The sequence below is a fragment of the Malus domestica genome, chromosome 12 (assembly GCF_042453785.1).
Source record: "Malus domestica chromosome 12, GDT2T_hap1".
Taxonomy (NCBI): Eukaryota; Viridiplantae; Streptophyta; class Magnoliopsida; order Rosales; family Rosaceae; genus Malus; species Malus domestica.
This window is the reverse complement of record NC_091672.1, coordinates 30,232,640-30,250,369: the sequence shown is the minus strand read 5'-3', so window position 1 is coordinate 30,250,369 and position 17,730 is coordinate 30,232,640. Positions and strand designations below refer to the sequence as shown.

At 35.6% G+C, this 17,730-nt stretch overlaps 2 protein-coding genes across 3 annotated transcripts; both read right to left on the bottom strand.

Annotated features, from left to right (window-relative positions):
• Nucleotides 1-6,561: 6,561 nt before the first annotated feature.
• Nucleotides 6,562-11,927, bottom strand: LOC103413993 (flowering locus K homology domain-like). 2 transcript variants are annotated; one of them, XM_008352415.4, is made up of 7 exons: nucleotides 11,650-11,927; nucleotides 10,722-11,337; nucleotides 8,533-8,785; nucleotides 7,955-8,103; nucleotides 7,576-7,860; nucleotides 7,279-7,473; nucleotides 6,562-6,986 (listed from the first exon to the last, which is right to left on the bottom strand). In XM_008352415.4, the coding sequence occupies exons 2-7, from the start codon at nucleotides 11,328-11,330 to the stop codon at nucleotides 6,810-6,812; spliced, it is 1,668 nt and encodes a 555-aa protein (XP_008350637.2). In that variant the 5' UTR covers nucleotides 11,331-11,337; nucleotides 11,650-11,927; the 3' UTR covers nucleotides 6,562-6,809. The 2 variants fall into 2 exon arrangements, with proteins under 2 accessions (XP_008350637.2, XP_008350638.2); XM_008352416.4 differs by having other exon boundaries at nucleotides 7,955-8,100; nucleotides 11,650-11,895.
• Nucleotides 11,928-13,636: 1,709 nt separating this feature from the next.
• On the bottom strand, nucleotides 13,637-15,705 carry LOC103413992 (uncharacterized protein At2g34160-like). The gene is made up of 5 exons (XM_008352414.4): nucleotides 15,345-15,705; nucleotides 14,757-14,805; nucleotides 14,233-14,295; nucleotides 14,075-14,139; nucleotides 13,637-13,964 (listed from the first exon to the last, which is right to left on the bottom strand). Exons 1-5 carry the CDS (start codon nucleotides 15,468-15,470, stop codon nucleotides 13,863-13,865), a joined length of 405 nt encoding a protein of 134 aa, XP_008350636.3. The 5' UTR covers nucleotides 15,471-15,705; the 3' UTR covers nucleotides 13,637-13,862.
• Nucleotides 15,706-17,730: the final 2,025 nt, after the last annotated feature.

Below are 17,730 nucleotides of genomic sequence, written 5' to 3'. Positions count from 1 at the left end.
AAAAGTTTAACAAACCATTCGGGATTGATGAAAAAATTGAAACCCAAATACTCATCTTCTAAACTTTAAAAAAATTGAAATCAAACAAACAAAATATTCATAAATTGAGTCATACCTTAGTTGGAGGATTCAAAACTACAAAATCACCATCCATCAATAAAAAAAAACTTGTTTTTCTCTACAAGACCTATTAGGGTTTTAGCTAGAATGAACGTATGATAAACAAGAACTGATGGAAGGGTTTAATGGGTTTATTGATAAATTTGAGTTTTATTATTAATTTCATTTTGTACTTAATAGTAATTATGCAAAAGGGTAAAATAGACAATTAATAATTTAAATTTAAGTTGGGTGTAAAAAGAGGTTACATGGTTCAAATAAAATTTCCCTTTAATCCATTGTTTTTATAGTTCAAAGTCTAAAACAAGCATCATGGATTTCTGGTGGGAAACAACCAACCTATTTAATGCATTCATCTACCAAATAACACAAGGAAAATAAGCAATCCAACTTGATTTTACTAAAAACATTTCCTTGAAAAGCTGCCAAAACTATAATGTCCTTCTGTACCTTTCACAAAATTTGTAAGAAATATTTGCACCAAAAAATCTGTAAAAAATAATTCCCGTTTTTAATCAATTTTGCGAAATTCTACGACAGCAGTCTTTTTGTGGAGAAGTTCAAGATGATAGAAAGTCTATTCGATAAAAAAAAACTTCTAGGTTATTTCATTAATCTCATGGTTTATTAAATTTTTCTCAAAATCAGTGAGTGTTTTTAATCAGTTTAGCGAAGTTCTGCATACACCATATTGTGATTTAATTAGGAAAACTAAACTTATTTTGTAATTTTTGTGGTATTTTTGTGTCACTAAACTTTTTAAAATTCATTCAAGACATTACGAGGAATGTGAGCTACCTTCTCCTCTTGCATTTCTCTTGTACGTTCCTCACTCACTATATGCTGTGTAGAAAGGTAATCATTCTCCACATTTTGCAAAGATGTTTTATGACTTGCTAGAATTTTCGTATCGATTCTTTTATCCTTCAACTTTAAAATTTTGTATTAAAAAAAATGCTATATAGACTCAATAAGTGGTAAAAATTCGCATTTTAACAAAAATTGCTAAAAGTCATCGTATTTCAACATAAAACATATTTTATTGTCATTTTCCAGTCGCATTCATTTTTGTACTTTTTCTTCCATGCTAGTTGCTATGTGCTGTAACGGCTCCTCCTGAATGCATCAACATGAACACAATGTGCCAAGCTACTAATAAGAGCATATCCATTAATTAAGAACAACACGAATTCAGAAACCCTACGGTTAACCAGCCTACCGAAAATCTGACATTTACTAGTTCAAAGTCAAAGTTTCAAAAGTGAACCCACAGTATAACGATACAACTGCCCTAAAGAAACTAGTCTGTCATTGACCAATTCACGGTGTCGGCTGCGGTGCTCCAGCATCTGCCATGAAAATCTGCAAACCAACCACAAAGCATTGTCAAGGTCTCTGTACTATCCAACCAACCAACAAATGCTGCGGTGCTCCAGCATCTGCTATGCTATAACTCTTTCCCATTATTATGTTAGAAATTAAATTGATAGCAAGCTTGTACTAAGTTTAAGAGATGAGGTAAAGAGAAATCTCGAGAGCATGTCCTTGCGATCCTTGGTCGAAAACTGAAAGATACACACAGAAATGAAGGGAAACCCACTATGGCTGAATAGCAAAAAATTGCTCATAAGGGAGAAATTTCTTCAATTGAAGTGATGTATGGGAATCATATTCCCAGCTTCTTAGCCCATAATTTTTTCATAAAAGTGGGATCCAGCAAGTGCGTACCAACTAGAATATTATTTAGATGTTTTATTGCCTGAATTGAATAAACCCTGCATATGTAACATAGGTTGGATTTGTTTTGTTTTATCTCGGTCCAATTAGCGCGTACAAAAATTGAGATGCAGAAGCACTTCATGGTTGAGCTTTTTCCAAACATCTATCTTTGCTTAGCTAGCTATGCAAAGGAGTCTCGCCTTTTAAACTATCGCCTTTCGAAGAGGTAAAGAAACAGATTCCAATTGTCAAGGAAGCTTGCTGCAATGCATATAAGTCACACTTTTAGCAAATGGGCTCTAGAAACACATGAAAAAGAATGATTCGATATCATTGACTGAGAAATACATAGAGGACTATTCAACAACATTACATAACCTGTGTATCCAGGACGTAAATATGATAAAAGAATTAAAGAGGGAGAACACAATCCATAAATATGCCGGCAATCACCAGAACACATATGGTTGCAGAATTTCAGTCTCCTACTTCTTAAAGGAGATGTTGTTTCTACTTCCGATGCTGGATGTCTTTCTAATCTTAAACTTAGAGTGGTTGACAAAATCCGTAAACATTTCATACTCATTATCTTCTTGCTCTGTTTCATAAACACCATCTGCTGTGGATGCAACATTCTCGGGATCAATATTGGAGGTCGTAGCTCTGATCTTAAATTTCGTGCGGTTAATGTAGTCAGAAAATGCATCATTGTCTTCCAAATTCATCTCTTCCTTGTGCACTTGTGCCGTTCCAATCTGCCCAGCTTCAGCTCCAGACGCATTAGTTAGTTTGACCTGGCTACTATTCGTATAGCGAGTATGATCATGGCTCGGAAGTGAAGTGTTTGGAGGATGAGAGGCCGGAAATTCGTAATGCATGCGACGTTCTTGCTGTTTTGCTTCACTATTTCCCATTGATATATGTAAGAAATTCGAAGTCGGAGCAAGTTTTGAAAGGATGAATGACGGAACTACCGAAAAACAAAGGATTAGTGACAGAAAAGATGTGGTGACTAAAGCCAATTTCTAATGTTAAGTTGTAATTGAAAGCTAGAGAGGTCGATATTTATAGTCTGCATGCATGAATGAAAATTTAAGGAGAAAGTTCCTTGTGTGGACAGTAATTGATTTTTCTGCATAAATAAAGGGAGATGTTTGGTTTAGATTCCTAATGAAGGAAGAACTTCTTTCTCATTATTTTTTTCTAAAGGATGTGATGTTTGGAAAATATTCCCACGTTATATCAGCTCCAATTGTCCTTGGGTTTGAAATTAAAATCCTGCTTCAAACACAACTAATATATACAGCACTAAGCAGATAGCATTTGAAGGGATAATGTAATATGTTGGCCAGCTATTTATTAACATTATATCAAAGCCTAACTAATTAGTTAGCTTCCAAAAGCAATGAAAAGTTTAGGCAAAAAGCACAGAAAATCTAGGATGGTAACTTGAAGAACGAAACTTTTGCACGTACAGAAACCCTAGCTCTTCCAAATTGGCAACCTTAAAAAATAATGATGATATACTAATATAATAATCCATTGTTTTTATAGTCCAAAGTCTAAAACAAGCACCATGGATCTGCGGTTGGAAACAACCAACCTATTCAATGTGTTAATCTACCAAATAACACAAGGAAAATTATGAAAGGAATATAAGCATTCCAAGGAGAAAGGTAAGAGGGAAGGGAGCAATTTTGTTCGTCACTCACTATAAATTTCGGTGTTTGCTCACCGTTGCTTTTAGAGCTTGACATAAATCCACTAACATAATCATGGTTAAATAATTTATTTTTAATTCTTTTTTAATCAATACGACAGAGAGAAACACAATTTGACAATCACTTTCCATACGTACGCAACCACTTTTGCTAGTTGCATTTTCAAAAAGGATAATGTTTGGCATATCAAATTTGCAAACAAAATAATGTGTCATCAATAGAAAATAAGCACGATATCAACACTTAAGTAATAATCCAATAATCAATCATGTCACTTGATTTAAACATTTAATCTCCATAGCATTACTCATTTGTTCACCACTATAAACTACAATTTATGCTAACCATATCTTTTCGAGTTTGACATATATCCACTAATATATATATGGTTAAATAATTTAATTTTAATTCTCTTTATCATTACGAAGGAGAGAAACACAATTTGGCAACCACTTTCCATATGTACCCCGCTTTTGCTAGCTGCACCTTCAAAAATTATGGACAATCCTTTCCGTCTTCTTCCCAAGGTATCACCCCACGAATCCAAATCACAACCCACAACTACCATATTCTTTTGATTACCAAAATCAAGAACCAATAACAAATATCTTGTTATTTGTTGCAGATTAAATTACACGTTGAGTTTTGTTGCAGTCAAATTGCACCTAATTTTTTGTTTTGTTATTATATACCTTGCTTGCTTCTTATTTTCAAATTCATAGTTGCTTACCCAAAAAAACAAAAATAAACTAAGAGTTAGCCAAGTTTAAATTTCAATTGCAACTCAATTCAACATCAATCAACTTCACATTCATACGTGCCTACTGCGTTCCCAATAGACATAAATGGGTTGTTGTGGGTTGTGGTTGCTTAGTTGTGGATTGGCTTCCAATCTGCGGCGCCAATATGTTGGAGGAGATGGGAAGACGAAGAGGCATAAGAGGAAAAATTTACTCAGATCGTGAATAAGTTTTTCATTGTGTTCGAGACATAAATGGTACACTGTCTTGGAAGATAGGTCAATGTAAGAAACAATATGTGGAAAGTTGCCACAAAATTAAATATAAATGATTTTTTTATCAAATAAAAATAAATGGTTTAACTATAGTTATGTAACGTTAGTGGACAAATGTCAAGTCTTGAAGTTGATAGTGAGCATATACTATAGATTACGGTAAACAAAAATACTCCCCAACAGGGTTAAAGTAGCTAGCATTCCCCAACATTACAAAGATGCCAAGGTTGACGAAATTCCATTTCTAACTTAATATTTTATTGAGAAAATTGTAACAATAGTTTCTCAACTTTAACCCAATTGAACCAATGGTTCCTTAACAAAAAATCCATGACTTTGATCTCTTAACTCATCAAAACATATAGCTATGGTTATTTTTGTTAGCTCCATAAGAATTTCATCAAAACCGTGTTCGAAAGACCATTGCTATAATTAAGTTAAAATTAAGACAATCGCTTCAATTTGGTAAAAGTTGAGGGAACAATTCTTAAATTGGTTAACATTGAGAGATCATTGCTACAATTTTTCACATTTGGTTTTCCATGTTTGCCCATTGATTCAGCACCTGCGTAACACATGACTTATTTTGACGGAAGTTCTAACGGAGTTGACAAAAAAGGCCATAATTGCACATTTTGATGAATTAAGAGACAAATGGTCATGAATTTTAATTGAGGGACCATTGCTACAACGATAAAAAGTCAGTATTTTAACAAAATTTTGCATAAACTAAACATTGTATTTCAACATAAAAAAAATTTAGGTTTTTATCACAAATGGTCCTTGAGATTGATCAAACTCATCATTTTGGTCCCTCACTTTCAAAATCAATCAATGTCGTCCCTGACATTCACTATCCCACATCAATTTGGTATTTCCCTTAAAATTCCGTCAACTATTATGTTAGTTTGTATGTGGGGCCCACAAATAATGGTGACACGTGGATCACACAAAATAAGGTTTTTTTATTGCAAATGGTCCCTAACATTGATCCAACTCCTCATTTTGGTCCCTAAGTTTCAAAAATCGATAAATTTGGTCCCTGACTCTCACTACCGCACATAAATTTAGTCATTCCGTTAAAATTTCATCAATATTTTTCATTTGTGTGCTGATGTGGTCCAACTAATCTAATCATATGGCTCCACATGGATTAATTGTAAGAACTTTGTTTTTTAAGAGTGAACCAACAGACGAGTATTCCGCATTAACATTTTTCTAGCATCCCACAACCCCAAATGGAAAAGAAAAAAAATTAATCTAAATTCAATAAAATCAACTCCAAATTGAATTCAAATTTGATAGGATTATTTATAACCAACTAGAGAGAATGAGGAACAAGTTCAGGAGGTCAAGTATTTTAGTGGTGTCATGATGCCTTTCTTTTCTTTTTTAGCATACCCTCGTGAAGACGACGATGAATTATTTTTCTTTTAGTTTTGGTTTTTCGTTTCTTATTTTATTTTTAGGTTTAAATCTTAAAAAAAATAGTTTCTTATAGTTAATCCATGTGACGCCGTATGATTGGATTAGTGGGACAAAAAAATATTGACGAAACTTTAACCAAAGGATTAAATTGACGTGCGGTATTGAAAGTCAAGGTCCAAATTTATCAATTTTTGAAACTCATGGACCAAACTAAGAAATTAGATCAATGTCAGGGACCATTTGCAATAATTTGTGTAATTCACGTGTCACCATTTCATTGAATTTGTAGATCCCACATACAAACTAACAGAATAATTAACGAAATCTTAATGGAATGATCAAATTAATATGGGATAGTGAATGTTAAAGATGACATTGATTGATTTTGAAAGTAAGAAATCAAAATGATGAGTTTAATCAATCTCATGAACCATGTGATAAAAACCCAACATATTTTTATGCCATTTCCCAGATACTTTTCCTTCCATGCTGGTTGCTACATGCTAAGACTGTATCGGGTCCTCCTGAATGCATCAACAGGAAAACAATGTGCCAAGCTACTAACAAGAACATGTCCATTAATTAAGAACAAGGCAAATTCAGAGTAAATCGGTTCAACCCTACGGTTAGCCAGCCTAATCAACACCGGAAATCTGACATTAACTAGTTCAAAACCAAAGATTCAAAAGTGAACCCACAGTACAACGATACAACTGCCCTAAAGAAACTATTTTGTCATTGACCAATTCACACCGATAAACAATTTTAGTCTCACTCTGACACAAAACCCTAGTGGAGGTTCCCGTCTAGTACCCATAATGCGAGCCATAGACTGAGCCATAGCCGCCGTGTTGTCCTGCGTGTCCTTGATTAGATGGGGGAGATGCATAAACTGAACCGTGAGTGGCATAGTTGTTATAACCTTGGTCCACAGAGCCAGGAGTTGGTGTCGGCTGCGGTGCTCCAGCATCTGCCATGAAATTCTGCAAACCGACCAACAAGGCACTGTCAAGGTCGCTGTACTATCAAACCAAACAAAGGCTTTCAAGCTAACATAAATTTATAATGCATGTATAAAAGAAATGTTCTCTTATATCAACTACTACCGACAGCAGAAGCTTTCTAACAGCACTAATGCACTAAATCATTATATAGCAGAACACCCAATAAAACATGTTTAAGTTTGCCCGTACTATTACAACCTCCCAAAAAATCTAACAAGCTAGAAAGCATGATCAAGATAGAAGAATCAAATGCAAGGACAAGGAGCATTACCTGTATCAGTTGTTGAGCTGCTTGAACTTCGGGAGCACTTCCACTGATTTCAACAGTCATCTCCCCAGGAACACCCCTAGTCTCTTGTATCGTAACAGTTGCCCCACTAGCTCGTCGAATATAGCTTATACTTGCACCAGCTGTGCCAATAACAGCATCAGCATATGACAGCGGAATTTGCAATTGCTTGGTGATCTGCAAAAATAAGAAAAATCATCATCATGTACATATTTGGACTATGAGAAAGAACTTGATCACCAATTTAATTATAAATGGATTAAAGAACATGAGTATAACCTGTGTTACCATTCCTGGTGCGGACTGAGTATTTGATGACTGGTGGACACCCATTGGAGCTTCTCTTCCATAAGCCGATATACCATGGTGAGGCTGTTTCTCCATTGGTGGAGGCATGTCAGCTGGTGGATAGTAATTGTCATGTTGCCGAGGAGGTGGCATGTATTGGGGATTAGGCGGCCCAAATCCAGGACCCCCATGACCAGCATTGTGGGGATGACCTTGAGGTGGACCCCAATTTTGATGAGGTGGCCCATGTTCCATCTGAGGATTTGCCATTTGCATCTGATACAAAGTATTGATCATCACGTGTTTCATCAAACACAAATGTTGAGAGATGGGTTGACTGATTGCAATTGAGAGGGCAAGGCAGACTTACATGCATTTCAAATATTGGAATTATACTGCGGTCAACTAAAAACTTCCTAAGATGAGATGCAATTAGTTCAATTGCTTTGTGCACACCAACAGCTTCACCCACTACTTCAACCACTCTGTCATCTTGAAGAGCAAAAATCGGTAGGTCTTCTGCACCAAATCATTCAACAAAAAGTCAGGCAATTGAGCAGATAACTAAACAAACACACAATCGAGGAGAGGAACTAAACAAACACACAGGTGAAGATAGGAATGCAAAACTAAAAAAACTTAAGTTTTTGGTGTTTGTGAACTATGTATCATACAATAGGTTGTATCCTATAAATGCAACAATGAATGCTGCCCTCAGACCTCAGTAAATACTGCCACTAAATATCTCTCTTATAACCACTAGACGAACTTTTAAGCTTTACTTATTTTGTTATACTGAAGAAAATTATATCTAACACGACACACAGCTACGTAGTCTCATACTGACTTCTTTAGAACTCACACTAAGATGCTCAAATATTTGTGTATGTTTCAAAGTACTTAGGCAAACTGTAAAGCACAAGAGATTCAAAATGCAATGAAGCTCACCTGATCCAAGAACTCTAACTATGCAGTTAGATGCTTCTTGAATGGATTTAACAGTTCCTCCCTGTTTCCCAATCAAGCTTCCTGCCTGTGAAGCTGCAACCAGCAGCTTTGTAGAGACTTTGCCACCCATGCCCGGTGGAGCATGAGATGAATCACCATCCAAACCATCAATAATACGCGTGTGAACCCTCAAAAGGCCATCCATTGCAGGGGGAAGAGAAGAATCAGGCTCCTCCTTACCAGAAACCATTACCTATTCAATGCAAAAAAAGCACCATTAGCGTATAACAAACACTGGCCCTTGCCAAATCAACAATTCTTTGTCACACAGGTAAAAACTAAAACTTGAAAAAAAGGACCGCGTGAAATGGTAACAAGGAAGGGCAAAATTGTACACAGCTTTCAGATACATCAAACCATTTTATAAACCAATAGGTATGCATTGAACATATCTATGTAGGATCTTCCAACCAAATATCTATGCATTGCACATATCTATGTAGGATCTTCCAACCAAATATGTTAATAATCTTTACACACCAAAGTATCATGGCCTACAGTTTTGATAAGTTGTTAGGGGTAAACAACAGCTTAGCACTTATACGTGCAACTAATTGATTGATACTGACAATTGACGGTAGTTAGTTATACTGCTTTTTTGCTTCAAACATACATGGGACAGTTTATAAGCCACTTAAAATTTATCATTAGTTAAAATTTATCATTAGTCTTCAGAATCACGTTTTTGAGTATTAATTATTTTGTTTATGGTGTACACCATCTGCGGCAAGACATCAATCATCCAGGTTCTGAAGTTACCAGAGATAATGCAGAGCTTTGTGGAACAAATGTTCAAATAGTGTACGTGTTTATTCAGATCAACTTTTCAGCACAATGTAATGCTCGATGCTGATCCCTTCCATCTGGACCTTTGGTTCTTCAAGGGTGGGACCTTATTGATGATTGAGTCGTTGCCTTAAAATTTGCACGAAAAACCTGCACACGTTCATTGTTGTTATTACAATAAATGGATTTATTCATATTTTGTGGATTCTTGTGATGTCACTTCTTTTACGTCTTCTTTGATTAAACCTTTTTAGAAAAATACTTCTAGAGTTGAATACTTAAGAGTGGTGTCTCACATTTGTTATTATTTGCACAACACTGTTTTCATAATTTCATTGATTTTCAGACTCTTCGAGATAACAGGGGTAGATATTTCTAAAAGCTTATATGGTAATCTTTTCATTTGGATAGCACTTTTCTTCTCCTAAAAGATCTATACCAAAGTACACAGTTAAGAAGATCACCACTTTGGGACACGAATAGATAACTAGAACCTAAATTTTTTTATGAAACAGACAATATATTTCTTGTCAGAGTGTCAGACTAATCAAGATTTCGTTTAATGTGTATGTTGATCTAACATATGTATTATGCCTCATACCTATTTTACATATCTTCAATGACAATTATTGTATACTTTTTCCTGTAATTATTAAATCAATTGTCAATATCAACCTATAGCTTTTAAACTCAACAAGGTGAAGTCCATACATACCAACTGATCATATTGGTCATTGATCTTCATAGTAACAATTATAGGCAAAAGTCAAGAACTTCGTATTCATCTTACCCTAGGTCATTTCACCAATGGTATATCCCCATATGACTGGCATACTTGGTGCAAGCGACACTCTATAATAGTCACGTAGAGGGAAAACCAAAAAACAATAAGCATTAAGCACTCTCACCAACAATCAAATATTTATAGCCTTAGCCACCAAGGAAGCTTTCCTCGACTATGATATAGCATATTTACTCTCACGTAAAACTTAGTCCAGTAACTAAACCATAGGATTATAGGAACTATAGAAAGGTCATACCCAGTGCACAAGGCTCCCGCTTTATGCAGGGTCTGGGAGAGGTGAATGTCGGCTAGCCTTACCCCCATTTATGGAGAGGCTGCTCCCAAATCTCGAACCCAAGACCTACCGCTCATGGACGAAGGCACTTGCCATCGCACCAAGTGCGACCTCTAGATTATAGGAACTATAATGCCCAAATATTTCAAGGTGAAAGCATAATATAGAGAATGACATAAACCACGTGACCAAAAGCAGATAAATACGTAATAGTGGTTAAAAGAGAATACTGAATCGCATTCACACAGGTCAGTAGAAACTTACGGCTCTTTCAGTCGTTCCTGGGGGTCCATCAAGAATTTTAATGCGAGCTCTCGTCTCCTCAACTATTTTCTTAATGAACTCCCCTTTCCGTCCAATTATACTGCCAACCTTCTGCGCAGGAACCAGCATCCGGAAAACACTCTCTCCGGGCCATCCAGGCCACTTCTTCTCACCTCCACCAAAGGCAGCAGCATCTTCGTGACGCTCTGGGTTCTGTTCGGATAACTGCGCCTCCTCCTCTTGCACTTCTACCGATAACTCTACTTGTTCCTGCGCCTGGAACTGGGCCAGTGCCTCTTCTTGCTCCTGTGCCTGGAACTGGGCCAGTGCCTCTTCCTGCTCCTGTGCCTGGAACTGGGCCAGTGCCTCTTCCTGCTCCTGTGCCCGGAACTGGGCAAGTGCATCTTCTTGTTCTTGTGCAAATGTCACTCCATGCTCTTGTTCATACCCCTGTACATCGGCCTCTGTCAGCTCCGAAGCCGGGTCTAGTGCCGTAGCCTGGTCATCTACCAGCGGCTCTGCATTCTCAATCTCGGCATTGATTTCAGCCACGGTCACAGGTACTTCACCTCCATCAAGTTCCCCATAGAGTTTATCAGCTTCAGCCATAAATTGTCTGCATTACCAAACATAAACCAACAAAATTAAGATCACAGAAACAAAAAATCGCCCAAAAACATGAACAAACCCAAATGAAGAAAATACTCCGAATCGAAACCCATTAATTTAGAAGAACAAAAATCCTTATTTTAATAATTTAAAAAAAAAAGCCCTAGAATAACAGAATCACAAAACAAAGAAAACCCAATAACGAGCCAATATCAGCAATTTACACAGAAATATAAGCAAATACGGCACCAAAACCATAGAAAATTGCAAGAAAAATTAGAAAGGCATACGCAAAAAACAATAAAATAAAAATTATTACACGGGTAGCGAGGAGAACTGGTAGTGGCAGCGCGAAGCCGAGTAATCTGAAACTGAAAGGGGCGAATCGCCGGAGCGGACGATTAGGGTTTCGAAGGGGTTTTACAGAGAGCGAGAGAGAGAGAGAGAGAAAGAGATTCAGGGTGGAAGAAAATAGAAAGAGAGGGAGAGTGATTTTTCTTGATTTGAGCGAGATAGACAGCGTTGGGGTTTTTGGGGTATTTCGATTTCTGTGGCTCTCAAGTATGTTTTATTTATACCCACCAATTTGCTATGTATACTCTCATCTTTTTATAATACTAATAAAATCTAATATTAGTATAACTCATAATTTTATTCCGAAATTTAAAATCAATAAAATTAGTTTTTGAATTTGTCTGTTGTCAAACATCATAATGATAAAAATATTTTCAATTTTTGTCAAATTATTTTGGCTCGTTGTATGCTAAATAGTCTAAATAGAGAATATTTTTGTTATTTTGGTTCTTATTTAATAAATATTTTTACAGAATGATCAAAATGATTGACATAGGACAAAATTAAAACTCACTTATTTCGATTTCAAATCTAACCAAAGTGAGAAATTATGTCAATCTTAAATTGCCTAAAAACCAAAATAATTATTTGATTATTTTTATTACACATTTAACCATAACTCTACCAAATTCATTGCCTCATATCCTAACATGAATTTGTGTTTTTTTTTAACTAGTAAAATATTGATACATGCATTGTCATATCATTTAGTAAATATGGTGAATACCTACTCTATGTAGTTAATGATTTATTTGGTTTTTTTTTTTTTTGTGTGTTTTTAAAATCACCAGAAGCAATTTTAGATAATTAAAAAAATCTCGTTGTTTGGTAGAAATACTTAAAAATGATTTTAAGTCAAAAAAGTACATTCTAGGATTTTCAAGGAAAAACAAATGCAGAAAAAAGTGAAAAATAACATCAAATTTTACTGAATTGATGTCACATCCCAGTCTCAATTCCATCGTAGCATGATATTGTCCGTTTTGGATTCCGGCCACATCCTCACGGTTTTATTTCTGGGAACTCAGACGAGAGAGTCACCCATCCTGTGAATGTTCTTGTCCGAACTCGTTTAACTTCGGAGTTCCAATGGAATCCAAAGTCAGTGAGTCCCCAAAAGACCACGTGCTATATGAAAGTGGGCATGTACATATAAGGCAGATCACCCATCCCCATTAGTTGATGTGGATGTTAAAATTGATCTTACATTTTAGCGCGTGTTTAGGCATGAACACGTAACAAATTAGAGATAGCATCGAAATCTTTTGTGATGGTAAAATTTCAGAAAGAGATGAACAACACTACCAACTTCAAGCATAAAGCTCGTTAGAATGAAATGGCAAATGAAGATCTATCGACAAATGCAGATCTACCAAAAACTGCAGATTACAAAAAAGTCTAACGCGACGAGCATGAAACAACACAGATTGATCCAAATCTCAAGTAAAATATTACAAAGAGCCAAAGAGCCAAAAATCAAAGATTTAAACTTCCGATGAATGTATAGTGATACAAGAAAAAGCTTTCGATAAAATCTTAGAAATCAGCGAATCGCTATTTAAATTCTTCAAATCAGAGAATGCAAGATATAAAATGTTATCTGGAGCTTTATCATTTCAAATATTTGCATATATGACCATTCAAAACGGCAAACAAAATTTTTGAGTCCGTTTTTGGAAGCTTCACCGTGCCTTATGCGAGTAAAGAACATACCTAAAAAGTTTCTTCTGCAGTTTTGTCTAAATTCTATGATCTGCTGCTATATAACGAAATACGCAGACTGTCTACCATCTGCTATATGCGAGTAAAGAACATATCATTTCAAATATTACCTTATCGATGTAACGAAATACGCAGAATGTCTACCATCTGCTGCTATATAATATGCATCTGTGTATGTATAATGTATGCACACGAAGAATAAGATCGTGCAGGATATATAAGAAGTAAGGTCGATAAAATTTCTTCCCAATTTTTCATTGAACGATAGACATTATGTGCGAAAACAGATGAAAACGTTACAGATTCGAGAAGGAAACAGTATAATAAAATTCATCTATATACCATCGTACTTATCTCAATTCAGGCAGAGAGAGTAAAGGAAGAATGTGAATGTTAAACTACAACAATGAAGAATGAACCGTCGTTGGATGAGTGATGAGTTCTACTCCTTCGCTATCATTTTTTTCCCTCGGTCGCAACTGACTCTGGTGCAAGTACAGCAGCATTCATTTGCATTATAGCGTCAAATTTTTCAGACTTCCCCAGCACAATCTCGATCTAAAGTTGAAATGAAAAGGAGAAACGATAGAAACGATATCAGAAGCTTGGTGGAAACTTCGTATAAAATGTTTAATCAACTTAAAAACGCTCGACTAAAGAAACCAAACCTTAGCCTTCTGCATGAGGCGACCCTTAATCTCGTCTTTCATTCCAACGGTAGATGTAGACACCTCTGTTCAATCCCACAAACAAAGATAACCAAATCAATCACCTCTTTAATTTTTTTTGCAAGTTTTTTATGGAATTACGAGCGCAGATTTCTTACTCTTCTCAATAGCCAATCCATTATTCTTCAAAATCTCGGCAATAGTGACAACCGTAGTGATTGCTGTAATAACAGAAGTGCAGGAAATTAGCGGGACAAAAAAAAGGCAAGGAAGGACCTTCAAAGTTCATCGTAAAACAAATTTCAATCTTCGAGTAAGTGTAAGTTCTTCAATTGACAATAAGTAGGGAGTTCATCACGAAATCTCAACATGTGAAAACTTACTTTATATCGATTCAGAAATAGAATTAGAAGCAGAAAAACCATGTCGATACATTACCACAAAGTTACACACAAATTTATTTTGCAGTTGCTACCGAACCATGAAATCTTCACCCTACTTGCGTCACAGCGCCATCGCGGATTTTCGGTCATACTCATGTCTATTGCAGTAAGGTTTACATAAGCATGCTGAGTTATAAAATGTGTTTCATGCTACTACTTTCTGGGAAACTAAGCAAGAACATAGATATTTGTCCGAACAGACGAAAAAGATACTGAGAAATGATGCCTAAAAGATTTACCCATTCCCAGTGCAGAGAGCTCAACCTCATTGTGCTGCTCTATGTACCTCTGCATCAAAGAAAATACAACGTAAACACGAAATACAGATCTTACCAGCATTCATCCAATCAAATAACAACTCACAGAAAAACTATATATTAAGTCAAATTTCATGTCTTCCTCCACAAGCAAAGAATACGAAGTTTTCTGGTGCGATTGCCATACATCCATGTGGTATTACTAAAACAACTCATACTATCAACGCGTGACTTACCATAACTTCGGAAAATATTCATAGAACATGAAAAGTTTTTCGGTGTAATCGTCACGCAGCCATGCAATTACCAAATCCACACACATTGTCAATGCATGACATAGCAACACCATGACCATCACACTCAAAAATTTCTCAAAACCGCAATCAATAACCGAAGCAATTAAATAGAAACTGAGAGGAAAAGATGTAAAATTTCAATAATCTCTTAGTGTTACTACAAAATTTATCACACATTCCTCACGATGTCAAATAACTAAGGTAATCAAACAAATACACCAAATTAAAACCGAAAAATCGAGAATAATTAGCCAAAAAAGGTATAAAAATGTACCTTAGCGAGATTGACGTAGAAGAAGAGCGGTTTCTTGGTGTTGGAGACCTGAATTCTGTTCTTCTTCGGCGCCTCAATCGGTTGCTGCGGTGGAGCTGCGACTCTCTGCATTTGAGCTGCCGCCATTTTGCTCTGAAATTTTCTCCAACTTTCGATATCTCGCTTTCGGTTGGAAACTGGAAGAAGAAGACTCGTGAATTTCCGAAACGTTATCGGAGAGCAGTTAGGGGTGGACGTTTATAATGGCGGGAGTATTGGTGAGGGAACCAATCGGGAGGGAACGCGTTGTGCTGTGGGATTGGGTGGCGGACGGAGTCAGCCTGTTTGGCAGTTAGGATCCCATGGAGCGGGAGGCCGTTACACTGTTCTAGCGGGCCTGGGTTTAGAACATTTTAGCCTAATGGGCTGTTGTGATATGGGCCTGCGATGGACAAGCTGAGAAAGTTTAGCCCAAAAATAAATAAAAAAAGAAAGAGAAGCTTGTTGGGAATTGTTGTTAGTACTCAAAATGGTCATCATGTACTTTTTTATTATTACGTCGGAATACATAAAATCACTATTTTTGTGTGTCATTAAATATACAAGTTGGATTTCGGATTCTGACTGATTCATATGTAGTAATTTCTAAATTTGAAGGAACAAAATTGGAATGTAACTAATACTATGTTTGGATGAAGAAATTTAAGATTACTAAGGAATTTTAAAATGACGAGATTTTATTTTATAGAATTTGTGAATTTTCTTGTTTGGTTAACCTAAAATAACAATTGAATTGAATACGAAATTTGTTATTTTTAAACTCTTATTCATATAAATTGGGAAATGACACATATTTATATGAAATTTAAACGTTGGAATTGAAGGTCCCAAATTTCAAGTTTTTTTTTTTCACGCGGAAATTCTAAAACTCTATGTTTATAAATCCAAATAAGGGAATTGGTGCATGTCAATTTATAAATTCTGATTTTTGTCCAAATTTCAAGTTTATTTATCTTATCTAAACATAGTGTAAAATATTTTTAAAGTGCATAAATTTTAAAATACATTAGCTTTTCAAGCGTGAATTAACTATAATGATTGACTTCGCATTGAAAGATTTCTTTCAAAAGCGAAACTCCACTTACTCTTCCCTAACGATCGATTGTATTGCTCACAGGTTAGTACGTATAGGATAGTTTTTTTAGGGGCCGTTTGATAACCATTTCATTTTCAATTTTTTTTCTTCGCATTTTTTACAACTTTGAAAAATGAAATATTGTTTGGTAATTACTTTAATTTTCAGACTACCCCTTACCCTTTCAGTATGAGTTTTCAGTTTTGACCTTTCAAATTGTTGGCATATTCAAGGTTTTAACAATGAGTTCAAAGTTTTCCAAAATTGGAATGGATAATGATTGGCTGTTGAAAGAAGAGTAGTAAGTTCTGATGAATTAAACAAATGTTCAATTACAAATGAACACATGGTCAAACAATTAAAGAATTGAAAACTTAAACCTACATCATTCCACACAAATGGACTCGTGTATATTTTCAATCGGTTCTTCCAGCAAGACTTGTTGCTCTTCTTTCAGCAGCCAAGTATTATATGTTGAAATTCCGGGATAATTTAGAACCAATTTGGAATACAATTCTCATTCACCAAAAAAAAAAAGGATTGGAAATTGAGTCTAAACCAAATTGTCGTGGACAAACTTGATCTAATTTTATTTCCATGAATTAAAGGGAAAAATAATTTAAACTCATGAAGAAAAGTTTTCAAACCGACGGTGGAAGTGGAGTGGCCTTGGCAAAGGAATAATTGACACAACGTTGGTGGAGTGCCGTGGTCCAAATTAAAGACTCCAAACACAATCCATTTCTATGATCCAACAGAGAGAAGTTGTCCCTATTTTTGCTTCGTTTCCGTGGGACATCTTAATATTTTTATTAGGGTTACTTACACGTGCAATAATAATGAAGTTATGAAACCAAACAACAATGTGACAACGATTTCTTGTGATTGGTCAATTTCGATGTGGGTTTCGTGGAGAAGTGAATGATATCCGCTTTAGATTTATGTGTCCGAAGTCCATATATAAAATATTCAGACCATTCAAGAGAGAGAGATTCAGGCCGTTCAAGTTTTCATATTTATGTGAAGTAGGCTAGTGAGATAGACTAATTAAGATCGTAAAACTGAAATCGAGTGGTCCAAATCTCTCAGTTTACTGACTTCAAACACAGAAATCCGGAGCAAATCTCAATCCATGGAGAAGATGTAGGGTTGCCTAGGGGAGGGATACACAAAAAAATTACTTATATACTATTTTTCCAATCTTTTATCATTTCACAAAATAGTTCAAAAAAATCAACGGTTAAATTTTGTGTATAAAAATTTGATAAATCT